The sequence below is a fragment of the Cydia amplana genome, chromosome 9 (assembly GCF_948474715.1).
Source record: "Cydia amplana chromosome 9, ilCydAmpl1.1, whole genome shotgun sequence".
NCBI lineage: Eukaryota > Metazoa > Arthropoda > Insecta > Lepidoptera > Tortricidae > Cydia > Cydia amplana.
The window spans coordinates 15,894,044-15,921,781 of NC_086077.1; the positions used below are offsets into that span (position 1 = coordinate 15,894,044).

A 27,738-nucleotide genomic window follows, 5' to 3' on the forward strand; every position below is an offset into this window, starting at 1 on the left:
TCTCTTCTCTAGAACGGATCTTGTTTTCCGAATACCGCGGCAATAAGGTGTTAGTATGACTTTTTGATGTATAAATGTTCATATTCGACTAACAATTTGCGAATGCATTTAGCTAATGCTAAATATCTTTCCTCAAAACAAACTAAGTTATAGTAGAGTTTTTAGGTTTGGGCTTGAAGTGAAAATATCCCTTCATTAACAATGACAATTTTACACTAATTTGAAACTGAATAAATCAATGTAAGAATCAATAGAGCTGCGATAACGACGGCCGGCGGGATCCGACATCCGGCCGAACATCCGGCCGAACATCCGGCGGCCGGAACGTCCTCGGCCACCGGGCCGCGCTCTAATTCTACCTCCATGTCGTTTATACACTCATTCTCAACACTATTAGTTTACCTGGAAGATAAACCTTTATTGCGATTAGACCACTTACGCCTGTAACATGAACCTGCAACGAGTTTGTAAGTGTTATGTATTTTTTGTGTTGCTATGTTATACTATACTTGATTTGCTGAATTTAATTGAGACTCATGTATTTATGTTGGTTTACGTACGTAGCAGTTCTGACGACGTGTCTCGACAGTATTAGGGTCACAGGCGTATGCCTAATAACAGTAATAACATACCTATAAGAAGTTAGAATACAAATATCAAAGAATTAAGTTTTTTTCTTCGATACTTTTGCCCTTGGCATATAAGACGGACTGTTTTTAGGGTTCCGTAGTACCGAAAGGGTAAAAACGGGACCCTATTACTAAGATTATTACGCTGTCCGTCTATCCGTCTGTCTCTCTGTCCGTCTGTCTTTCACCAGGCTGTATTTCAAGAACCGTGATAGCTAAGACAGTTGACATTTTCACAGATGATGTATTTCTGTAGCCGCTACGCTATAACAACAAATACTAAAAATAGAATAAAATAAATAGTTAAGTGGGGCTCCCATACAACAAACGTGATTTTTTTGCCGTTTTTTGCGTAATTGTACAGAACCTTTGTGTGCGAGTCCGATTCGCACTTGGTCGGTTTTTTACGCATATGGATGTTTTCTAACGATTATGTTCGCAAGGCTAAAATAGTTCTTCTGTGCAAGATTTACTCCTAAATGCGTTTATCTGTAGATTATCCACCTTACTGAGTATTGGCGTATCATTACATGGCGGAAAATACCAATAATGTTAGATCTCCAATCGTGAATATTGCTTGTTTCCGTTGTACACGCTGAAAATATAATTTGACTTGTTGTAAAAACTAATAATGTAACATCAGTATGATCTATGGTAGGCAAGAGGATGCAATCAAAAATAATTTGACTTTATTAAAAACATTGTAACACCTGATAAAGCAAAATGCACTTTTTAAATTGCTACAAGTAAGTAAATTAAAGAATTAAAATAGTAAGTAAGTGCATATTTCGGACCTTTGAAAGTGCATAATATGCATATAGGTATGTTACAACGAAAGTAATAAATCCGGATATTATATAGGAGGTATATATATTATATACTACTTACCATTACCACTACATACATATATTTCAATTTTCAATTCAATGTTCAATTTCTTTATTCATAACGTAAGTTACATGTCAATTTTATTATACATATTTACATCTTAATTTTATATTAACAATAATAAGTATCTCATTTCAATAATCACATATAACATTGTTTGGATTCATAAATTCATCGAATGAGTAGAACGCCTTATCTATTAAATATTCCTTTAGCTTTCTAATAAACATATTGTCTGATAATTTTGCTGACTTCAACTTATTTGGCAAACGATTATAAATTCTAGGACCTATGTACCACACACATTGTTCAGACTGTTTTAGTCTGTGCCGGTTAGGGAGGAGATTATTTCCATTTCGGAAGTTAGGACCACGCGTTCTAAATTCATTAAGAGTTTTTCGAACTACCTTTGTCACTTCAAATATGTACAGACCTGGAACAGTCATAGAATGAAATAAAGTCGCTTCCCGCTGTCTCTCTGTCCCTATTTATGCTTTGATCTTTAAAACTACGCAACGGATTTTGATGCGGTTTTTTACAACATACACAACCAATGCTATGTTGTTTTAAGTTACATTGTTGTTTAAGTTTACATTTGAATTTGATTACTTATTAAAACAATATCTCAACGATTTAACTTATAAAATAAAAACAAATATCTTCCTGCATTAGTTGGCCCACTTTAACACTCGACTTTTCAACTGGCGTCAAATTAAAAATAACAAAAGACGTTCGACCCATTTATTTTAAAAAGCATTACATTTTGCTGTCTCGCTCTGGTATGTCGAAACGAGTTGTGTGCGAAAGAGAGCACTGTACTATTGTGGTTTTGAATGAGTGATAATGATGGTGGGAGACCATTAGTTGTGATGTTGTGATTGATAGGTATTTTAACGGTGTCGGTGAATATTGATTTCGTATTTTAATTTAGGTTTATTAGTTAACGGAAAGTTATAAGTAAGTATTTTGTAGTTCATCTATGAGATTCGTCTACGTGTCGGTACAGTTGAATAAGAAAAAACCTCTTTTTGGGTTCTACAACATTTGAGTAGTGTTGGTCAAGACTCGAAGTCAGTGTTGTGAATCGCGCTTAAGAGCCAACAGGAGTGGTCATTTCTCCATACAAACGTACTCGACTGTTTCCTCCGTGGGTTTTGAAGCTAGAGCAATGATTTTTTCAACATAGATTAATATTGTCAATATCTGTGTCGGACCGTTTTGCTTTTTTTGATATTTTTGTTTTTTAAGGCGCTAAAGCCCTTCAAAAATGGCCAAAATGGCCTAATTGACTATGCCGCAATGAGAGGCGTGCTATTCAAAACTGACATCAATTAGTCAAAAAATCAAAACTGTCCGACATAGATAATGTCATAATCATTTAGATTTCCAAATTTGGTTACGATTGGTTAAGTTTTGGAGGAGGAAACAGTCGAGTACGAAACCTCGATTTTTGATATTTTTACGCAGGATTTTTCGCCTTGTCCTTATCGCACTAGTTTTAGGAGCCGCTTCCGTTAGCGAAACGGGTATAATAAAATAATATATTTTAATCTTAGCTCCTGTTGGCTCTTAATTTTAGGCTTAACGACTCGAGCCCTCAATACTCGTAAGTCTTGAAGACTCGGCTATATTTGAGAATTGTATTTATTTATTTGATGCGTATGGATGTAAGATATCGTCTTTGCTGCCTGTGAGGCGTTAAGCCTCGAGAGTCTTAAGGGTTCGAGTCTTTAAGCCTGAAAATGAGCGTTATTCACAACACTACTCGGAGTCCTTCGAGTCCTCTACTTAAAGTATTTTTCAGACTCGTACTCGTAATTAAGTTATAGTTTGTCAAAGGACTGTCTCATTTCAAACATAGACAGAGAGAATTATACTATCTTTGTCTTACACTAGTAGGTACTAGCACCCAAAAGAAAAGGATGAGTATAGTTTTCATGGTTGTTACTGACTGACAAATTGGTTTGACCAACAATAACTCAAGTTTTTTTCAACTTTTTTGACACCCGAGTCTATTATTCATGCTCGAGCTCAGCATGCTTGAGTTCATGCTTCGTTTAAGTCATTTTCAGAAAAAAAAAGATTTGGGATAGGCACTGATAGGCCCTCTAACTGAAAAGAATATCGGGTAATAAAAGGTTCACAGATCTTTTATTAATTCACGCTTAAACTTGACACACCTCTGTCATGTACAAAAAGCAACACTCTTAACTGTCCATCGGTGGACCTTATGCCTTTTGTAATAAGGTTTACGAGTTCAGTTAACAGTGCGGCCGATGGTACGGATTTCTAAAACCCCTCAGTAGCGTGATAATTCCTTACTATATAGGTACGACAGCAAAAACCCACATTACCTAATACATTCTAGACCAGCAGGTGAAGCGTATGACATATTTTTCTTCCTTAAAGGGTATCTGATCAAGTATCTAAGTCAACCTGTTTCATTGTAAAAACAGCTCTATTTTCAGACGAGTTAAGTCCATATTAGAAAGCGTAATCGTTAAACGTTTCTTTACCATGGTAAATAAGGCATGCCTTATTCTCATCGCGTACTCGTATATTTCTATTGGCGTCTCTATAAACTGGTAAACATAGTAAAGGCACCAATGTTGTGACATTTAAGAGCAAAAGATTCATCTCATTATTGGTGCCACGTCCATCATAGGGGTGTTTACTACAAGTACTTTTTTTTTCGGGGTTACACGTAGACTATACTTGAGTCGAGAGAAAACGGGTACCATTGTATGGAAATATCTTGACATACGTATAAATTATTAGTACAAATATCGCTTTAAGTAATTTGACTACTTATAACCTAACTAAAGCCAATATGCTTTGGCAATAACACTCCAAACGGTGCACTTGGCAATGAAAGCAGGGACCGGTACCATTGTTGGCACACAATTGACCATGCTTGAACCTTATTCCAAAGATATAAGGTTCACATTATGTTACTTAAGTTTTGTTAGTAGTTAAACAGAAGTGGTTTTATGGTATTACGAGATTGCTGGATTGAGTCATACACTCGGGAGTCGTTATCAAGTTGATAGGTGGAATTGCTTTCTACTGCATTAAACACTTCATTATTATTTGATATGTACATTATTTACTATATACTTATCGCTTACTTTTAAGTAAATAAAGTACGTATGTTGAGAAAAAGGAGGTTTAAAGGTACATACAGCGTATCATCCTCTATGCAGCATTAAATGTAGGGTTCGTTTCTGCTCGCAAAATTGAGCTACTTTTATTATGACACCAATATCGAAATCGCAAAAAAAAATGATGGCTCTCCCATTAGAAAACCTCGACATTTAGAGCCCCATGTGGAAGGCTATAAAATTGGCGCAAAAACCTTAGTGCGAATAAAAATCGGAAAAAAAAAATTCTCGACACTAAAGTAAACGTACTGGTGCTCGACGCGGTTCCAGTACATGCCATCTTGAAACTTAAGTCATTGTCAATAGAGGTGCCAGCAGGGTGTCACTGTCATCTATTGGGCACTAGCATGTCGAACACCCGTACGTTTACCTTAAATATTCTTTAGTGTTTTAGTATACTGTATCTGTTTTTATCTTGTTTATACTGGATAAAAGCAAAATCCTCTCAAAGTAATTACTTTCACGGGTAGTAGGATTAACCTAGAAGTGTAATAAAAGCATTGATCAAACTCGCTGTATTCCATGTTCCATCCCACAGAACATGTTAAAGAGGTTAGAATGGCTATCGCGCGCAGTTAGTATCGGAACCGGTGTCGTCGCTCGTTCCTCTCCACATTTACTAGGTAACATTCGCGCAACGGTAGTAAAAACTTGTGTGCCTGATGGTGAATGGATACGCCTCCTTTAGACAGATTTGAGGTCTGGCTTCTTAATCTGAAGGTTATTGTGGCGCAAAAAGGCATGTTTACTTCGTTTTCGGTCAGCGCGGGTGAGTAGCATGCGAGCGTTTGCTCAAAACCGGCGGCGACACGTACCCTGCTCGCATCGTCATTCTAACTTGTTCTGTGTTCCATCCGATATCCGTCACAATGCGTCCGTTAACGGGAATGCAATTGTTGTTGGAGCAATGAACCGTGAGTAGGAGGCTTTACTTACGCACTGCAATGTTTATTGTTAAGTGTTAATACGTACTCTATTGACGATATATTATAATAAACTTCATCGTTAGTTAACACCAGGTTATCGCTGAGTTTGTTGCCGGCTCCATATTGGGATACCCTCCTCCAATTGAGGGGGGATTTAAAAGAAGGTGTTGTAAGCCATCAAATCTTTTAATCTCTTTAGGCATATTCACAGACTGAGTATACTGAGTACCTATAGGTACAAATACAAATAGTTTATTTCCGAAAAAAAATATTAGAGTTTTTACATTTTATACTGACCCCCACACTATAGGCAAAGCCTGTCCCGCGAGGGAAATCATACGATTTACTTAAACCGTGGAGCGCCCAGAACCCAGAATAGTACATACATATTATGGAATTAGTATCCACACGTGTGGTGCTAGGGCACTCCACGGGTTAAATGTAATTACATAAGCGGCTATTGCAACATTTGCAACCATGTTGATCAGAAAAATAAAAATTAGAATAAGAAAATACATAGATATTACCACTTTTAACAAAGCTTAGTAATAAACTAAACTCATTACTTACTTACATCATTAAATCTCATATCATTTATAAGTCCTTCCAACTTAGTATCACACTACATTCAGAGCCAGTGGGTTACTCGACTACATAGACTAGGAATCCTCTAGACGGAGTTTAGAGCAATTATTTCATGAAACCGATGCTGCCAAAAATACGGGGGTGCGGGGGAACGAGGTGAGCGAGTCCCGTGCCGTGATTAGTCCGTTCAAAGACACGGACCAATCACGGCACGGGATTGACTCGAAAATGGAGTAAAACTACCGTATAAGTGGCAGAGGGGGTAGCGTTACTATGCTCAGTCTAGAGGATGTCTTGTCTGTGCTCGACTAACTCGTACATCATTACACTTCCACACAAACCCCTAACATTTGTCTATGTACATTATGTAGGGCAAGTTGACGAGGGTGCATGAACCAACTGTTTGAGAAGGGACTTGATCAGTCATACAGTTCTAAATACAGCTTTGTTTAGAAGATTTAAAGTGCAGATTTGAATGGTATTTAAGGCTGGAGCTTTTGGAAGATTAGAGGAAAATGAAAGAAAATCGAGATTATTATGTTTTTGGAATGTGGGAGTTGTTAAAACGTTATGAAGCGTAAAATTGGATGATATGTATTATCGCCATAGGAGTTTACGTTAAATCCGAAGAAACAAAAACAATTAAAACACTATCGGTACCTATAATTATTGATTCTATATAAAGTTTCAGGCTAAACCTAAATTGATCAAAAACGTTCGGATAATGCAAAAAGTAACGATTTTGGGTAAATTTTACAGCTTTTCATTATACAGCTGTAAAGAAGTAAAATTTTGAATAAGGGTTCGGTGAGTAAATAAGACTTTAAAAACCGTTTATTTTACCATGTCCACAAGAATAACTTATTATTATTAATACTTATTACTTATAAGCTTATAACTCATTGACCCTAACTGCTCTTTATTTTTTCACTGTGGTCTATTACTGGATTTACTGGTATCAAAATCGTAAAATAACGAACATGCCTAATTAGGTACTTTCCTCTACTTAAAATAAATTATTGCACGAAATAAAGCACCAGATAATTATTACAATAACACAGATTTTTAAATGCAATTTCTATTTAATAAATCGGATAGAAATATTTGTAGGTGAGTTGACCGTGACGTCACTACACACGTTTTCATATAAATTCCATATTGGCAAATCGTTTTGACAGTTCTAAAAGAGAAGCTGATTTGACTAGAAGGAAAGTAGCCAATTGTCTATGTTTAACTGTGTGTGTGTGTGTGTGTTGTTTTAACTTGGTCTCTATTGTTGCCCAAATCGTTTTAAGCCATAATGTATTGTTTGCCCGCATTTTTGTTAGTCATAATTCATTTGGTTCAGAAACGCGTCACTTTTCAGGATTGTCATAAAACAAACCTATAACCTATAACCTAACCTAACCTATCTATATAGGACAACCTAACGAAAATCCTGAAATGTTAACGGTTTCAGTTTTATGACTAATGATAATATGACAAACAATACATTATAACTTAAAACTTTACGGGAAACAACGTGACCCCGTTTTAAGAGCCAACAGGAGTGGTCATTTCTCCATACAAACGTACTCGACTGTTTCCACCGTGGGTTTTGAAGCTAGAGCAATGATTTTTTCAACACAGATTAATATTGTCAATATCTGTGTCGGACCGTTTTGCTTTTTTTGATATTTTTGTTTTTTAAGGCGCTAGAGCTAGGGTTGCCAGATGGTCGGGATTTGGCGGGATTCTCCCGATTTTTAGCATGTGTTCCCGATTCCCGACAAAGTGAAAATTGTCCCGAAAAACAGCTTCACGTTAAGTAGTGAAAAAGGCGAAAAAATTGTAAAATCGGTAAAAAGTAAAATAAAATACATGTGCCAAGCGCAAGCTAAGAATTAAATTAGTTCTTTTTTTTGATTATTGATACCTAATAAGTATGATAAATGATAATATAGGTAGATAATGAGAAGATTTTTTTTTTGTTTGTTCAAGATCTCAAATAATTTATACTATTTTTATATAAAAACGTCTATTGGCAGAGCAGCTGGCCTGACGTAGTGCCAATAATGTAAAATATCGTTGTTTTTGATACAATTACTTTAATTGGAATGCTTTTTTTCCCGACTTAAGTCCCAAAATCCCGAAAAATGGATATGAATTCCCGATAATAGCGCCTTTCGATCTGGCAACCCTAGCTAGAGCCCTTCAAAAATGGCCTAATTGACTATGCCGCAATGAGAGGCGTGCTATTCAAAACTGACATCAATTAGTCAAAAAAGCAAAACGGTCCGACACAGATAATGTCATAATCATTTAGATTTACAAATTTGGTTACGATTGGTTAAGTTTTGGAGGAGGAAACAGTCGAGTACGAAACCTCGATTTTTGATATTTTTACGCAGGATTTTTCGCCTTGTCCTTATCGCACTAGTTTCAGGAGCCGCTTCCGTTAGCGAGACGGGTATATTTACCTAAAATATTTAAATCTTAGCTCCTGTTGGCTCTTAACTATGTGTTTGTGTTGTTCACAGATGTCCCCGGTGAGGGCGTGACTCGCTGGCGGCCATGTCGTCGTAGCCGACATCTTCTTGCTTCTTCTGGTGAGTTTATATTGTTGTTGTTTTAACTTGGCCTCTGACTTTATTTTGTACAGTCAGCAGCAGAAGTTGCTAAGCGGGCCAGGTGTTCATAATGATCTTGACGCATACATAAACTTTATACATAAACCTTCCTCTTGAATCACTCTATCTATTAAAAAAAAACCGCATCAATATCCGTTGCGTAGTTTTAAAGATCTAAGCATACATATTATGGCCAGACAGACAGCGGGAAGTGACTATGTAAAGTCTATTTTTTTATTCGGTAGACTGAAATGACAGTTAATAGTATGAAATGACATTTCATGTCCATACAATTAACTGTCATTTCAGTCTACCGAATAAAAAAATAGACTTTAGTGACTATAAGTAGTACATTAAAGAAGTAATAAAACATAATTTAACATGTCACACCAATACAGTGGCTAAATATGACAGTGGCGTCGTCAATACGAGTATAATCAAGCATACAAAATTTCTAAAATCTTATGATACAATTACGTGCGAGTAGGTATATTTTTTAAAACACGAGAAATAAACCACCGAAGGGCCAGCTCCACCAGTTCCACCAGTCCTTGTCACGCGACAAATCATCTATCTCTTTCTACACTGTCCTACACAGCACAGAGTGAGAGAGACGCATGACAGCTGTACATCTGATAAGCGCCACGTGGGTGCCACGCGGTGGCCCCGCCAGATGGGTTATTCACGCCACCATGCTAATTTCATGTGTACTTCTTAGAAACTATGTTTTTGTATAGCGATAATGTTGGTAATAGTGTGAACAGTAAACCTTTATAGGTGTGAAGCCGTTTTTTGTCCAAAATGGAAATGTTATCGTCATTGGCTTATTGGTATATTGTGTCTTCGTACGAATTAAGCTTTCTCTCTCTCTCTCTCTCTCTCTCTCTCTTCCTCTTCGGTCGTGTTTTAATTTATCGCCATCGCCACTCGTTTCGATTTCCTATTTTCCGCACTTGTATCGTAAATAACTATGTCAGATCAGGGGAATGATTGTACTTAATGATTTTACATTAGTGACAGCTTTCGTTAGAAAACTGTGTGTAAAATTGTAAATATTGTAGAAACATTACGTTTTCCAGTCCACCAAGCATAGATCTATTCTAAGTGAGGCTTGTGGTCATTCTATGCGTCTCGTGAGGATAAAAATAACACTAACCGCGAATTAATTTTCTCGTTCTCGCCCGATATATGTACCTGATTTTCTGGTATAATCTGATGATAGAGCTGTCATCAATTGCGTAGGTACGTTCGTAGGTACAGTCAGCGTCAATAGTAGTTTATGAAACAACAGTATCTGTCACCCTCACTTTTCCAAATAGGGTGGATACTTTTGACGCGTAGTCGATCCGTTGCTTTTGAGGCTGACTGTACAGTCGTCTAATATATATACAGGATACGGATACGATACGGATACAGGGTCAAAAATATGTATACACTACTTTAATGTCTAGGCAATCAGGTCGTGTACATGTAGGTATAGTATTTTTAACGCTTTGTCCAGGTCGATATTTTAGACTTTGAGCTTCCGTGTTGTTTGAGTTTTAGTTCAGTTATTACTAGAATTCAAATTATGCTTGTCTGGGCTCTCGGAATCGGTTTTAACGATTTCGACGAAATTTACAAAGGTGAAGTGTCATTCTAGACTAGTGTAAACTAGTACTTAGTAATCCAAAGGCCTACAGAGATCTAAAGGCCAGGGCATGTCGCTTGAGTAAAATATAGTTCCTGCGGCAATCCAATACAACAAAGAAGGGAGTAGTATTATAATCCCTAAAAAAGCGAGGCTCATATTTCCAACATAATGTTGTTAGTTTGGTTAATGAAGCGTGAACGGTACCTGTCTTATCTTCCATCTTAATTGATAGCTAACAGCGCACCGTTTGCGCATTAACACTAAATTAAATTACGATAGAATACACAAACATTTTTAATCACCATATTTACCTCGCCGAACTTGGAGCGGAGCAGTTTTTTGGGAGAGAAAATAGAAATGACTAATAAACAAACCTACTTACGATCATATGTATGTTAATATTGCAATTTAGAGGCTTGTTTAAGTTTTGCAAATATGGTTCGCCAGTTAAGAGCTTTATTCAATATTATATATATTGAATACTTCAATGCATGTACGGCAGATCTCGTCTGACTAACTTATGGATTCCACGATTGACTCTTTGACAACTTTAATATCAGTATCAGTAACTTGCCCTAAGTCCTAAGTAGACTAATGTCCATCTTTCATCGTTCCTTCCCGCTCAGTTAGCGAGAGGTGATCCGTTTGCGATGGTCGATATAAGTCGTAACAAGTTACCAATTTTAATAATTATTTGTTTGAAAGATAATTGAATACTTCTTTAGTTATCCGTTTCTAAAATGGTTATAGGTATGACGTCCTTGTCCCTTTCGATCTAGCAAGTGCCAATTTTGTTCGTAGCAATCTTATCCGCCTTCGGTCTTAACTTTCGAACTTGGCATTGGCACCCTCGCTTCCATTATGTAACGTTAAACAATATTAGTTAACTTTACTTCAATGCCGCCTATTTTTAATGTCACTGCCATGTCATAAACTGATAGTTAAATTGATTGTGTCAAGTGTTAGAGGCCAAATTCATTGACAGAATGTTTCAATTGTAAGAGGCCCTACAGTAATTGTAACACTAGGGAAACATCGAACACAATAAAAAGGAACACAGTTTTTTTGAAGAATCTAATTCAAAGACCCGAATGACCCGATATACAACAAATGCATTAAGCAGTAGGTACGGCGTGAACACACGTGTGCATATCTCTTTGTGTAAATGCACATCTGGTGAGATTCGCCTTTAAATCGTGTCCTAATATTGTGTAGGTACTTAAGTGTCTTAACATTTTTATTGGGACCTTTCGTGATTCTCATACCTACTGTACCAAGAAACAGGATTTATTGCGACCTCCAATTTGAAAAACTGGGGATCTCATATTATTCACATAAACGAAGTGGCCAAGAAAACAAATTCCTTGACCGTACCGTCGCTATCAGATATATCGGAGCAGCCAAGGTGATCACAAATTCCTGCACAGGAACACGCTGCTACATATTATCAAAGCGCTATGCGTTACGCTATGGCGTGTTCAGATATTTTTGAGCACTTTGACGGCTCAGATATATCTGATGGTGGGTGTAAATACTATCTAATTTTGCCCTTGCGTGGGGTTACACACTAATCCGTTGTCGGTAACAGTACACCCACACATCAAAGCGATTGGAATGTCGTCGAGATCCCTTCGATCTCTTGACAGCGACATAGACACATTGCCCTACTTACTCAGCGCGGTGAGAATTAAAAATAAACTGGGCAAAGGACGCGACTTTGTCGCAGTAAAAATTATGTAGTTACATTTAGTAAGGTATACCTAAGTACATTATGTTTGCAAGCTTTTATAACCATTGACTCCGTAAACGCCTTATTATTCTATTCCAAGAATTCTTATTTATTTTTACCTCTTGTTTGTATATGAAAACAATCCTGACAGATTTTTAGCCATCTTATTGCGTTTTCCCATTTCAAGAACGATTTTATCTGCTTTATACAGGACAACCGGGGTTTGAACCCACGATTTTTGACCACCACTCACAATATTTAGTTTCTGCCCGCGATAAACCTGTTAGTGTGCCCTAAAACGACGTCTTTCTTTTGCGGTTTTGACTCTTAAGAAATTTCTTTATAACCTGTAAAAGCATATATATGATTTTTTTGTGCACAAGTGGTCGAGTGAAGGGAAGAGGCCTTTGCCTAGCTGTGGGACATGGGCTAGCTGGACATGGGGACAGATAAGAAACCTCTGAATGTACTTTAACAGATGTCTTTCTTTCATTTCCAGGTGTGACACAGCCACCATGGGCGGCTCGGGCGTCTCCGACGAGTACACCCCCCCGCGGCTCTCGCGGCTTCTGCACGCGCTCCCCCACATTAACGTCACGCTACACCGCGTCAACGACACGTTCGCGCCCGACTCGCCCGTCTACCTCGAGGTCAGTGCTGTGACGTCACATGTTCCAGGTGTGATGCAGCCAACATAGGCGGGGGCGTCTCTGGCTACACCCCCCCGCAGCTCTCGCGGCTGCTGCACGCGCTCCCCCACATCAACGTCACGCTACATCGCGTCAACGACACGTTCGCGCCAGACTCGCCCGTCTATCTCGAGGTCAGTGCTGTGACGTCACATGTTCCAGGATTCTAGGTGTGACAGAACATAGCGCCCTCCAAAACAGTCGACGCGCCGCGAAATGTGCCTGTTTGCAAAAGCTAACGAGGGCAGCGTGATGTACTAGAAACATTTACCAAATGAACAAAAAAAAATTATTTCATCTATTAGGCGTCATTAGTTCATTTCTAAGTTTTGTATAGTTTTAACGATTGTGATGATCAAGATCAGTGGCAGGTGCAAAGTCAATGACACCTTCTTAAATAAGCAATTACTTACTTCGTCGTTAACCCGGAAAGAGAAGCGATTCGTTAGCGCCCAACTCCTATATCTAAACATTGTGACGATGCAGTTTACGATGCGTTACACGTAGTGTTATTCAGAGCTACAATGCCAGAATATTCGGATCGAGGTCTCTTTCTTTGATTTGCTGTTATTCTCTCCGGTCCACAACGCATATTTGTTCTATTGAAATCCTAATACAAATCCATGGATGGTTTTAAGAGTGGCGCAGGAGACGTAATACGGTCGGATCAGGCGGCCTAGCCAAGGTGACGATCGCTTGCGCTTCGCTATCGAATCGCTTTGTGTCTCTCTATCACTCTTCCATATTAGTGCGACAGTGACAGTTGCGTTTCGATCGCTACGGAGCGTAAGCGATTGGCACTTTGGCTACGCGGCTAGATCTTACACGACAAGTGTACGATGTCAAGTGGATTGGCGTGTCAAGTACACATGCCATAAGCACTCAAAATGTGTTATTGATTGCTTATGTTCTGTCAATTTGTAAGGACAAGTGCTTATTCAACCACCCTGTTTCTTTGAGTCTTTGTACAGTTACGATTGATATGACGTTTGAGCACCGTTTGCTTATAACTTATAAATATTGTTCTTAATCTTTCTTTGAAGTATAGGCCATAATGGAAGGAAAAACACTTTCTTACCATACCGCCAGTATATTTGACCGAAGCGTAGCGAAGGTCTACGTTTTGACTCAGGCATTTTGCTTTTGTATGTCCGGATGTTCTCCTCTACAGGTCGCAATTCTTAACCGATTTTCGTGAAATTTTGTGACCGAATTCTATGACTAAATATTTTTTTTTTTCGATCCGGTTTTTGGAAATTTTTCAAAATGGCGGAGTCGTGATAGCTCTCGCCTAAACAAATAGTCGTATCGGTATCATAAGAGTTTTTTCTTTTTGAGATATGTTTATAGATTAAATGGCCAAAAATTCAGAAAATTTGTATCGCTGGTTTTGGCGGTATTTAGATATTTAGTTTTTACTTGAGAATGAGTAGCTAAATTTCGTCAGCTTTAGTAAGAACTATAATGGCGTATTTTGCAAACGTTCGCTTTTTTTGTTTGCATCGGCAGGTCCCTGGTTCCATCCCAAGTAATTGTATACTGCTACATAAGCATAACTTTTTGTATTTTTTTTTACTTAAATTTCGTATAGTTGTATTTTATTTTATTTTTTTATTTTGAAAAAATTAAAAATTTCGTATTTTTTATTTATCAAGCGCGGGTTAAGCGTATTCGTTTAATTTTTGTTTGTAGCTTTATGTAGTTTTAATTTTTTTGTTTATATTACATGTACTATACCTATATTTTAATAAATATTTTTGCCATACATTTATTCAGTTTTAAGCTCTGCTCGCGAGGTCTACAGCTCACAGAGCGTCTAGTTACTTTAGGTTGAGTTATCCTTGCCACATATAACGTTTACGAGTGTCGCTGCTCTAATTTTGTATGTACTGTCAGCATACAACGTACATAGTGATGGCCAAAGTGCCCAAATATATCGTATCACAGCTTGCTTACCATAGAAATAAGGATGTGTTCCGATATTTGGACACTTTGGTCGTCACTATCTTGACTGTAGGTACATACAGTGTATGAATGTAGTCGTCCTCCTTATTTAAATACTTCAGTCTTAACAAAAGTCTGCCATAGAGTTCAGTTTACTTCGACTGGTGATGTAGAATTTAATTATTAATTTTCTCGTTTGCAGAGCCTGGGTATCCTCGGCTCCATCCCTGGAGCATGGCTGATCCTGACCCTGACGGTGCTGCTCATCTACCTGCTGACGAGGTGCTGCGACAGGAAGCAGCGCCCGCCCAGGAGCATCACTGCTCTGAAGGTCAGCTGTCAACACTCATTTTGAAGTAACATAAACATATTCACTTTTTCGTAGCGCTACGCTTGTAGTCGATCTCAGCGTTTTCCCGCTTTGTATAGGAAAGCGACTACGAACAGAGAAACTGTCGAGTGGGTTCCCGGCAGCCCGGCACTCAATGTGTTAAACTACATACTGCTGACATCTTCGGACATGATAAAGCAACAGCAACAGACTCTTTTTGACACCGGTCGGTGGAAAGACGGACATTTTATCCTATCATGATTACATCGATAACCTCTTCATACCGATAACGTCCATAATACCACTGCAAGAGCCGGGGAGACAGTTAATAGGTACTACTATAGTGAGTTAAATAAGAATAAGAATAAAGAACATTTGTTTCGGATTATGGTTACGTTACATACATTCCAGGGGTCTCCGCGTACTAGGCAATGCCTGTATAGCAATACCAACCTGTTTTGAAGGTGTATTGCCATTTGTCCCCGTCTCATGGGCGGCGGGCACAAATGGGAGCTAGTACACTGCAGGTTTGTTAAAATTCCTGATGTGTATTATGTTATATCATCGTCTTTTATTCTGAACACTATGCTTGGCTTAAGCTGATTTAGTTTTAGCCTCCTAAGGCCCAGCAATACAAACGAAACATCCAAAATTTGCCACTGAAATTTGAACCTAAATTGTAATAAATAGAGTTGATTTTGCGTTGTTTGAAAATTGAACGAAACAAAGCAAAAGCGACTCTGTTCCAATTGAACATGGTTTAAATTACATCGAACTGAATAGGTACTATATGTAGGACCTTGGGCCTTAGGAGGTTATGGGTGCTCCGACTGATATTTTACTCTTGACGAGTTAAAAAACGCATTTGACTAAAACAAGTTTCATGACATAACAATCAGTTCGTTGACATAGATCCGATGCACGTTGGAACAATCAAAGTAATAAGAGTAACACTCTATTAATACTGTGAACACAATCAGACTTCTCACAGTACGGTCACCATATGCTGCACGCGCAACGCTTAACACGTCGTATGTGCTTTCAAAACCTCATTCAATTACATACCTTGTTGCCTTACATATAGGTTGCATAATCAAATGAATTTTCAAATGTAGATACGTTGGATATGTTTGTTGGTGCAGCAATATGGGATCGTTCAAGGTTTACGTCCTATTTAATGGCCCTCAATGTGTCAGCGATCTGTCTGAACCCATTAAATGCCGTTGGTATAAACATTAACATGGTAATGTGTTTTAGGTTAGAGTTTTTGATGAAACTTTCTCGTGTTGATTGGCTGTAAAAGTTGGGGCAGTGTGAAAACAATTAACACAGGACAAGACAAGTAACAGTGAACTGAGTGAACAGACTTATTGTTTCATAATTTTCGTAACCAAGCTACTAAATTTTTATGATGAAAGTTGAAATGCAGGGGCATACAAATCTGCAGTTGTAGCAATGCTCTGTTTGGCAGGTCTGTGTGGTGGATGTTTGATAGTTGCCATTCCTTTGGTGATCTCCCTTCTTCACACATTTTCCTAAGGCTTTCCTTTGTGCTGTATATACCCAACGTTTCTTTGGCCTCCCTTTAAGTCCGCCCTTATAGTTATAGTTCCAACGATTAGAAAGTAAGCTTGTGGCTCTGACTTGCAAAAACTTTTGCGGCTTGCGAAAAAACACACTTGCTATACAAACGTGTAGTTATGATAGTTTCGTAAAACTGCTCTCATCTCATTTTATTTATCCCTTACTTAATTACATTTACCGCGTTCTTCTGTATTTCAGATAACCCTCATGATCTTATCAGTGTTGTGCTGCGGCGCTATAGGCGTAGGTCTCTTCGGCAACGACGATCTTCACAACGCCATGCTGCAGAGCATCCAGGCTGGAAACCAACTCGCGGCGCTGGTGAACACTGTCAAGAACCAGGTAAGACGACGCCTTTTTTGGCACTTTATGATCATGACCGCGGACACGTTTTGCGGCAAGCAAATCATGTAACAGCCTTCCTGTTCCTGTCCCTCAGTGGCGGCGCGTCCATAAAAGTCAACTCCCACCGGCTTGCCTGTTTTTGGACGTTTGAGCAGAGTTGTAAAGGAAATATGTAAGCCAAATTAGCCCCAGCTTGCTTATGGATATGTTTGACGCGCCGCCACTGCGTGTCCTTACTTGCTTCCCTGCCCCTAACGACCTGCCTGCTGCCTGAGGTTGCCGTGAGAGGTGGGGTTGTGGTGGAGTATAATATAAGGAGGATTTAAAATATTATGTATTCAAGAAGACCTAGCAAAAACACTCTCTTTACGAACATCTTGAAGCAATGGAGGCGTGTGGGTTTAATTCTTCCATAGTGGTCTAACGTTGTCAGTAAAAAATTGTCCAACACTCACATATTTTCAACTTTCTTTTTCCACAGTCAAGCATCCTGGAAGAAGCGATGGGTTCTCGCGCCCGCGCGCCGCTCGCGCGCCTCGCCGACGCGCTGGACGCGCCCGTCTCCAACCAAACGGCGCTGGGCACGCTGCTGCGCGCGCTGTCCACTCTGAGGAACAATGCCTCCGCTGCGGCGTCCGCGGCGGATAATCTGAGGAGGCCGCTGGCGCAGCTCAATTTGGATGCTTTTATGAAGGTAGGATTCGATATATTCGGCTAAAATTTACGTAAAATATAGAAGATAGCTTTTGATAGTCATCGACCAGCCGACGCGCCAGACGCGTTGGTTTCTGATCAAACTGTGCTAGGAACGTTACTGCGCGCGCTGTCTACTTTGAGGAATAATGTGTCCGCTGCGGCATCCGCGGCAATTTGAATGCTTTTATGAAGGTAGGGTTCGATATATTCGGCTAAAACTTACGTAATCTTTCGAAGATCTGCGCCTCGCCGATGCACTGGATGGTCCGGTGTCTATCCAGATACCGCTGTGCCTCGTTTATCAAAAGCTTGTAACTTGTAATACAAGGCCCTGTCTAACAAATGCTGTCAAAAAGTGACATCTGCCTGTATTACAAGTTACAAGCTTTTGATAAACGGGCCCCTGGTGGTGTGTAATGAGATCCGTTTATGATTGCAGCGCGCTTGGGTGTGGGAGGCGGCGCGCTGGGCGGGCGGCATGGCGGGCTGGTGCTGCGGCGGCGCGGTGTGCGTGGCGCTGCTCGCGGCGGCGGCGCGACGCTCCCGGCGTGCGTTGCTTCTGCTCTGTGTAAGTCTTATATTCCCAACGTCTAAACCCAAATAACTGTGCTCTGGCAGTGTCTTTCACTCAATTTTCGAGCGCGCTTGAGTCGCGACCCTTCTCCGAAGTAAATAAAATACGGCGTTGCGAGCGAGATAAAAACATGTCATGGGTTAGAGAAGAACAATAAGACTCGTGAATTTCCGATGTGTTGGTACACTTAGTACCCTAAGTGTAAGGCCTGAGTGGACGCTCATGTTGGGCGTGCAGCGGGGCGGGGCGTGCGGCGTGCATGTTAAACAAATGCAAGCGTATAGGAGCGGCCTTAGTGCACGCTGCTCAAATCACTTGTGAGCCCGACGCCACGCTGCACGCCCCGCCGAACGCTCCGCTCCGAGCGTCCACTCAGGCCTTACACTAACGTAAGTATCTACCTACTTTTTTATACAGCATGTACTTGTAGCAATGTGGGACTGTGGGTAAGTACCCACACAAGTAAGTTGGGGTATTTATTGTACCGAATATTATTATTTTGTTTACCATTTGAGCAGTTACGGGTTGACGCCAGGTGCCAACATTGTTTTGACTCGCCGCTTAGTGTACCTTTGTGTTCCAGGTGGGAGCCCTGGGCGCGCTGGTGGCGTGCTGGCTGGCCGGCGCGCTGCTGACGGCGGGCGCGGTGGCGGCGGCCGACGCCTGCCAGGACCCCGCCTCGGCGCTCGCCAACTACGCGCCGCACAGGCTGCCGCTGGACGTTAGTGTATTAGGCCCACTTGCACCATCACACTAACCCAGGGTTAAGCGGTTAAACCGTTAACCTAATGTCAAATTGTACTAGTAACCATCGTAACTCCTGATTTCACCGGTTAACCCCGGGTTAGTGAAATGGCGCAAGTGGCGCTTACTTACCAAATGCCTAAGTGTAAAGCTTTGGATTCCTCCGAAAACGGTGCCGTAATATGACGGCCGCTATATAGCGTTGAATGACGTCACTAGAACGTTGTCTATGTAAACAAGATGGCGCGGTTTCCTAGACGGCGTTAATTGTCAACGTAACGTAAAAAAGCGGTGCCGTCATTTGGAAGACGGCCGTCATGACGGCGTCGATAGTTTCGTGAACGTTTTATTAGAAAGCGGTGACGCCATTTTGAATAAATGACACGAGATTTGAATAAATGATTCCGTACTACGATTATTTTCCTCTTCTGATGATATTTCATCCTCCAAGTAAATTATAGATGGTCAAGCAAATCTTGTCAGTAGAAAAAGGCGCGAAATTCAAATGTTCTATGGGACGTTATCCCTTCGCGCCACATTTTTCAAATTTGCCGCTTTGACTTTGGTGGCTGACGGTGTGTTATGACGCCGTGGTACTTTCCACATGTCGTCACCGTAAAGACGGCCGTCTTTTGCGGCCGCTATATGACGGCCGTCATATTACGGCACCGTTTTCAGAGGAATCCAAAGCTTAAGGCCTGAGTGGACGCTCGAGTTGGGCGTGCAGCGGGGCGGGGCGTGCGGCGTGCATGTTAAACAAATGCAAACGTATAGGAGCGGCCTTAGTGCACGCTGCTCAAATTACTTGTGAGTCCGACGCCACGCTGCACGCCCCGCCGAACGCTCCGCTTCGAGCGTCTACTCAGGCCTTACACTTAAAAGAAGACATATATTGTTATTAGTCTTCTTGTATTCTTGTTTTGTAGTTTTACAGTACCTTGGTTTCTACTGTAATACTGTGTCACTTATTTGAGTAACCCATACTAATATTATAAATGCGAAAGTGTGTCTGTCTGTCTGTTACCTCTTCACGCTTAAACCACTGAAGCGATTTAGTTAAAATTTGGTATGGAAATAGTTTGAATTCCGGTGAAGGATATAGGGTAGTTTTATCCCAAAAATCACCCTTTAAGGGGGTGAAAAGGGGGTGGCAGTTTGTATGGGGAATCGATAAAAAGCAGATTGGATTAAAAATAAGCTACCCAAAAAAAAAGTAAATAAATAAATAATATGAATATATAATATGTACTTAACAAACTCCCACTTAGTACTTATAAGTTCTAGTTACTTTGTTTTGTTTTGATATATTGTTTTTTCTGCTACACCTATGTTTTATGTATAGTTATGTAGACGCTCACAAATCGTCATAACTTCTCCTTGTTTACATTGTGAACTACCTACTCATTAAGTGAAATGTAACGTTTCTTTTGAGTTAATAAATATGTCTTTAACCAGAAATTACTAACTCCACGCAGACGAAGTCGCGAGCAAAAGCTAGTAAATAAATAAGTTGTCACTCGACTTGTTAACTATTTCAGATGGTGCACTACTACTTGTCGTGCAAGGTGTCGCGCGAGAACATCCTCACAGCCGAGCTGCGGAACGCGCAGCGCGCGGTGGTCGCCGTCCGGCAGGCCCTGGCTATACTGTCGCGCGGCGCGCCGCAACTGTTCAACGACCCTGGTAAATATTGTAGTTCCTTTTCCATTTGTACCATGGTGAGATGTTGAGAGCATTCTGACGCCAGAGGACCTACCCAACGTGTGGGAATGGCCGTCGGCTGTTTAAGTGTGAAGCCTGAGTGGACGCTCGAAGCGGAGCGTTCGGCGGGGCGTGCAGCGTGGCGTCGGGTCAGGAGTAATTTGAGCAGCGTGCACTAAGGCCGCTCCTATACGCTTGCATTTGTTTGACATGCACGCCGCACGCCCCGCCCCGCTGCACGCCCAACTCGAGCGTTCACTCAGGCCTTACACTAAGCGTTCGAGGAGGCACCGTTATTTTCTTGGCATCAGTTCTGAATACTGTTTGCCGTAAGATGATACTAATCTTCATCGCGTTATCCCGGCATTTTGCCACGGCTCATGGGAGCCTGAGGTCCGCTTGACAACTAATCCCAAGAATTGACGTGGGCTCTAGTTTTTACGAAAGCGACTGCCCTCTGACCTTCCAACCCAGACGGGAAACTAGCCTTATTGGGATTAGTTCGGTTTCCTCACGACGTTTTCTTTCACCGAAAAGCAACTGGTAAATATCAAATGATATTTCGTACCTATAGTTTGTTTTTATTAGCATTAGAAAGAACTTGAAAGAAGGTAAGCGATTTTGACATGTCTTTTAATTGAAAAATAAAAATCAATAACTATTACTTATGACAACGGAAGACTATAAAAGATCGTATTAGATTCATAATTGTTACATATTTACCGTAACTTATTTTTAAAATGTGTTTTTCAATTAAAAGACGTATTAAGATTGTTTACCAAATTTCTAATGCTAAAAAAAACGAAGTATACATAAGCTCCGAAAAACTCATTGGTACGAGCCGGGGTTTCAGTAATCACTCATGTATATTTTCAGCGCTGCAGCCAGCTTTAGGAGCCCTCGGCGCCGGCACGGGCGAGGCGGAGCGCGCGCTGGTGTCGCTGAGCGGCGCGCTGGAGTGCCGCATGGCGCGCGCCTACTTCGTGGCCGGCGCCCGGGCCGCCTGCGACGCGGGGCTGCAGGTAACTGCAGAATACAGACAAGACATCCTCTAGACAGCATAGTAGCGCTACCCCCTCTGCCACAAATATACGGTAGTTTTACTCCATCTTCGAGTCAAAGTGTCTTTGTGTGACGTCCGTGTCTTTGAACGGACCAATCACGGCACGGGACTCGCTCACCTCGTCCCCCGCACCCCAGTATTTTTCGCAGCATCGGTTTCATGAAATAATTGCTCTAAACTCCATCTAGAGGATTCCTAGTCTGTGCTGCAGAACTAAGGTTGATTTGGCGATGTCACTGACATCGGTCCCTGACGTCGGTCGCGTTAAGTGTAAGGCCTGAGTGGACGTTCGAGTTGGGCGTGCAGCGGGGCGGGGCGTGCGGCGTGCATGTTAAACAAACGCAAGCGGCCTTAGTGCACGCTGCTCAAATTACTTGTGAGCCCGACGCCACGCTGCACGCTCCGCCGAACGCTCCGCTTCGACCGTCCACTCAGGCCCTGCATTAAGTCCTGCCAAGCGAAAACGATCGTAATTACGACTTTTCTAGACGCCCGTGCCGCATGCATACAGCAAGTCCATGAACTGATAGTAGTATGTACGACCGGCGCTCACGAACAAGACCGACGTTAAACGTCAGCGAAGCGTAAATCTACCGTGATCCTCGGTATTCCCAGCGACTTGGTTCATAGAACCATTATGTATGTTCGTACGCTCGACCCGAGTCGAATCAATCCCTAGACACATCTTTATTTACACATTTAAGAAAATGTTATACGCCCTCTTCATACAAACCTAGTTATCATTATACTCTTACGGAGTTATTCATAAACGTCTGCTAAATTAATCAGCTGATGATCATCGCTTGTCCCTCTCTATGGCATAACGACAGACAGGGACAAAGACGATCATCAACAGATTAAGTTAGCAGCCGAATATAATATGAACGTCTTCTTGTAGGCGTTGTCCCTGCAGCTGTTGGCGGCCATCGCGGCCGGTTTCCTCTTCACGGCCATCGTTCTCGTCGACTCGCACGCCTGGATCTACATTAACACCAAGTACGTAGTTTTCTCACCATTTATACTATTCTCAGCCTGTAAGCCACGAGATTTGAACAGCAAAATATGTCAGTATTGTATACAATACATTTTCTATACCTAGTTTGTTTTTTTAGCATTAGAAAGAAGATAAACAATCCTGACGTGTCTTTTTATTGAAAAACAAATTTGAAAAATAACTCACGGCATATGCAACAATTATGTATCATAAACGATTATTTACATTATTTTGCTTTCATAAGTAATAATTACTGACTAACATACGAAGTGCAATCCGAGCGGTAAGAAGCTCGTTAATGAAAACACAACAACTAAAGTTAACAAGTGTTCTAAAATTTGTAGTTTTATTCTCGTCCGTGGTGAGAGGATTTTAATAGTTCACAACAGTGTTGTATAATTAGCTCATTATATTTGAGTCGAGCACTCAATAGAAAGTAGTATTTTAACATAAGTTGGTCGTAATAAAATCTTAATCAAAGACGAGTAGAAAAAAAGCGCATGTAATACTTGTACACTTGTATGTCCAGACGCGCCGGAACCGGCGAAGAGCAGGCGCCGTTCCTGTCGAGCGGCGGCAGCAGCGCCTGCAGCCGCACCCTGCCCCGCCCCGCGCCTTTCCCCAACGGCAAACCGCCCAGCTACAGCGCCGCGGTGCAACTGTGCGATCTCGACCAGCGACCCAGGTACCTGACTATAGACATGGGTAACTCCGGAGTGATAGATAAAAAAGATATATATCTTTCTCGTTTCATGAATCACTCTTCTTGTCTTTACGAATCCGAATGTATCAGTATATCCGTACGTCTCACTCCCTCGGCGACGATTTATGAAAGCGATAAGCGAAGTCTCGGTCGCGCATCGACCGAAGTAACACGAACGAGCGACAGCGGTCGTTCGGACGGATTCGGACGCGTCATTATAATTAACTACTCTCTCTCATGACTCAAAGTCAGCAGGTGCCGATGTTGCGAGCGGGACGACTGTTACACACGGATATAAAGATATAAAAGAGTGATACATATCCCAATGATAAAAAGATATATATCAATCTTTTCCCTCTACTGACACATTTCGCCCATGTCTACCTGACTACTTACATCTACCCTGATGGGTTCAAACACCCTTTAGGGCCACTTGCACCATCAAACATCAAACATCATTGATTTATTCAGCAAATAGGCCACAAGGGCACTTTTACACGTCAACATGGAATTTACATACAGCAAAAAAAAAACACATCTACAATTATAAAATACAACTTTCTAAGCCGCAAATATAAAATCAAACTAAAGTATTACATAGAGATGTATAAAGTCTCTAAATGTCGAATTACAAAAAAAAACGCTATAACAATAGTATTGAAAAATTAAAAGCGGCCAAGTGCGAGTCGGACTCGCCCATGAAGGGTTCCGTATTTAGGCGATTTATGACGTATAAAAAAAAACTACTTACTAGATCTCGTTCAAACCAATTTTCGGTGGAAGTTTACATGGTAATGTACATCATATATATTTTTTAGTTTTATCATTCTGTTATTTTAGAAGTTACGGGGGGGCGGGGACACACACATTTTACCACTTTGGAAGTGTCTCGCGCAAACTATTCAGTTTAGAAAAAAATGATATTAGAAACCTCAATATCATTTTTGAAGACCTATCCATAGATACCCCACACGTATGGGTTTGATGAAAAAAAAAATTTTGAGTTTCAGTTCGAAGTATGGGGAACCCCAAATATTTATTGTTTTTTGTCTATTTTTGTGTGAAAATCTTAATGAGGTTCACAGAATACATCTACTTACCAAGTTTCAACAGTATAGTTCTTATAGTTTCGGAGAAAAGTGGCTGTGACATACGGACGGACAGACAGACGGACAGACAGACAGACAGACAGACAGACATGACGAATCTATAAGGGTTCCGTTTTTTGCCATTTGGCTACGGAACCCTAAAAAGAACACAAAGATACAAAACTATAATCTAAAATTATTTAGAGATGTATATGTCTCTTAAGTGTCATCATAAGTAAAAGATTACAATATATAGTAGTTAATCAAATTATCCTTAGAGATGTATAGGGTCTCCAAGAGTCAAAATCCTGTATAACGACTCACCAACTCACTAATCCGGGTTAATCGGTTAAACCGTTAAGCCAGTGTCAAATTGTACTAGTAACCATGGTAACTCCAGGTTTAACGGGTTAGTGGAATGGTGCAAGTGGGCCTTAGTAAATTAGGCATTAAAACTCGATGGTTTACGAGGCGAAGTCATTTTATTTATTTAGTCTTTATTACTATACACTAAAGAAAATACGAACTTACGGAGTGGGAATGCATTAACGCACGGTGTGTGGGACTCGCCGCTCCTTATCCCTCTCTTGGCGAGAGGGGGGGGGGGGGGAGAATTTGGCTCTACCCACTAAACCCACTCCGGCGTTAGAAAATACGAACCTACAAAAGGCGGACTTAATGCTACAAGGCATTCTCTGCTAGTGAAGCTTCGGGCAAAGCAGATAACTTCGTAAAATTAAAGCGAGCGCAGCGGCATTAGACGGTAAGCGTGTGTGTCATTGGCAGCCTCACTGACTTAATATAAAAGAAATAGACACACAAAGCAGAACAAAAACGTCAAGAAATGTGGATCCCAATGACGTTTCGCACCATTTGCATTGATGATAAAAACGCTTACGTAAATTTTGAGTCAAGATAAATGTTTCGTACAGAAAAGAGCTTAATGTCGTAAGCATTAAGTGTCAAATTTGCAAACGTAAGTACCAACACTGTTAAAAAATTTAGTCCGATGGCACTAAACGTAACGTATTTACGTCAAACAACGTCAAACGAGAATAATGAACGAATAGAGTCACTTTGGTACACTTTAATATGTATTACTGTACAGGAAAACCAATTGAAGTAATAAACAATGATCGGAATAGGTAGTGCCATTTGGGGTGAATGACCTCAAACATTGTACTTAACATGGATAAGACTCGGGATTCCAAGACTCTTATTTTTAGGGTTCCGTACCTCCAAAGGAAAAAACGGAACTCTAATAGGATCACTCGTGCGTCTGTCTGTCCGTCCGTCTGTCACAGCCTATTTTCTCCGAAACTACTGGACCAATTAAGTTGAAATTTGCCACACATATGTAAGTTTGTGATCCAAAAATGGACGTGTAACGTAAATAAATAAATTTTAAATATGGAGGCCATTTTTGGGGGTAAATGAGAAAATTCAAAAATAAAGTTTTTCAAACTTATTCTAGAAAGTAGCCAAAAAATGACTATTCCCCCCCCCCCCCCTTATCTCCGAAACTACTGGGTCTAAAAATAAAATAAAAAATACACAAAATAGTTCTTTAAATAGATGACAGGAAAACCTATTAGAAATGTGCAGTCAAGCGTGAGTCGGACTTAATGTACGGAACCCTTGGAACGCGAGTCCGACTCGCACTTGGCCGATTTTTTCACAAAAATATTTCTTGGCATGTCTTTAATTGAAGTAGGTAATATGAAATCCCGGGGTGAAAAGGTATATCCATACTAAGCTTACGCACCGAAGTCCCGTGAAATGGCACTACCAATTCCGATCACTGGTAATAAATAAAACAAATTTAATTTAATCGGGAGCTCAAATAAAATTAATTCGTGGTTCAAATTCAAACAAATTAAATTTTTAATTCGTAAGTATACGTCTTTAAATACTAATTTCCTTGAAATAAATTCTACTTATTAAATAACTGTGTATTTAAGATCTACATTTACTCATAGCACGGGTGCACGGGGACATTTAGGTACTGGTTGGATTTTTTTTATAAAGTCTAAAAGTATAAAAAAAATCCTGTGGTTGTCACTGTGTTCAGACAGATTTAGCATTTACAGTTAGTCGATATAAGCCCTTATTGGTGGTGTATATGTCGGAAACAGGGAAATGGGCCGACACACAAGTGCCGTTTTGCCTTGTTTAAAACTGCATCACCCCTATCTCTTGCTATAATTAAATAGCAGTCCACTTTGCACGTCGCATAGGTTTTCTTGGAAATCTTGAATTTAAACATAATATTATTCCTTATGAATTCCATATAAAAATATAAAAAAATATTGACCTCACATCGACTCATTAGATTTTTGTTCCTTGACATCCCTTCTTTGGTACTAACAAATTAATTTATTCAAAACCATAAAATTACCACCAGATTACATAAATTATGTAATGCTATCCAAAGAACTAACCGAAAGAAATACATTCCATCCTTTTTCCTTGTTTTATCATTGTTATTTTTACATATTTTAACGGCACATTTCGTAATTGTTGACAACTTCACATTTGAGCGTTTCAAACAAGACTAAACGAAAAAGTAATGCATGATCTGTTTTGACATTACTTTTCTGGGGCCATTTTTGGCGGCTGATTGGGTATCCAGTTCTTTATACTACATCAATGGGCAGCCTACTCTTTTTGTACCGTCTACGGCGCGCGACGCGTAGGTATCAATCCGAGGTCGCGCGTAGAGTTACATAGGACTGGACTGGACTAGCGACCCACGTCACATATATGTACCTTATCTCTCGCAGCTGTGCCTGTCGTCACATTGTGACAGCTCTCCGTTGTTAACTATTCAATTAGCGGTAATTTGATCTCTCTTCTGCGTGTATAACATGTTCAAAGTAAAACTAACCTTTAAACATGTTATGTTGAACAGCAGATCGCGCATGTCGGGCAGCGCGACGCTCGGGCGCGGCGCTAGCAGCTCGCTGGGCGCGGAGGCGCTCGGCGGCGCGCACGCGCACACGCTCGGCCGCGCGCCGCACAACGGCAAATACGCCACCCTCAGCAAGCAGTGCAAGACGCTCGAGAGCAACGACTTCTACTGAGATAGGCCCGGCGGCGCGCTCAACACCGAACTTAACAAG

At 40.6% G+C, this 27,738-nt stretch overlaps 1 protein-coding gene across 1 annotated transcript; it reads left to right on the forward strand.

The window, feature by feature from the left end:
• Window positions 1-8,692: 8,692 nt before the first annotated feature.
• On the forward strand, window positions 8,693-27,738 carry LOC134650743 (protein tweety). Its single transcript, XM_063505674.1, has 12 exons — window positions 8,693-8,777; window positions 12,660-12,810; window positions 14,996-15,124; window positions 16,907-17,050; window positions 17,535-17,747; window positions 18,189-18,317; window positions 18,907-19,044; window positions 20,606-20,750; window positions 21,645-21,790; window positions 22,730-22,827; window positions 23,355-23,510; window positions 27,528-27,738. The coding sequence occupies exons 2-12, from the start codon at window positions 12,676-12,678 to the stop codon at window positions 27,697-27,699; spliced, it is 1,605 nt and encodes a 534-aa protein (XP_063361744.1). The 5' UTR covers window positions 8,693-8,777; window positions 12,660-12,675; the 3' UTR covers window positions 27,700-27,738.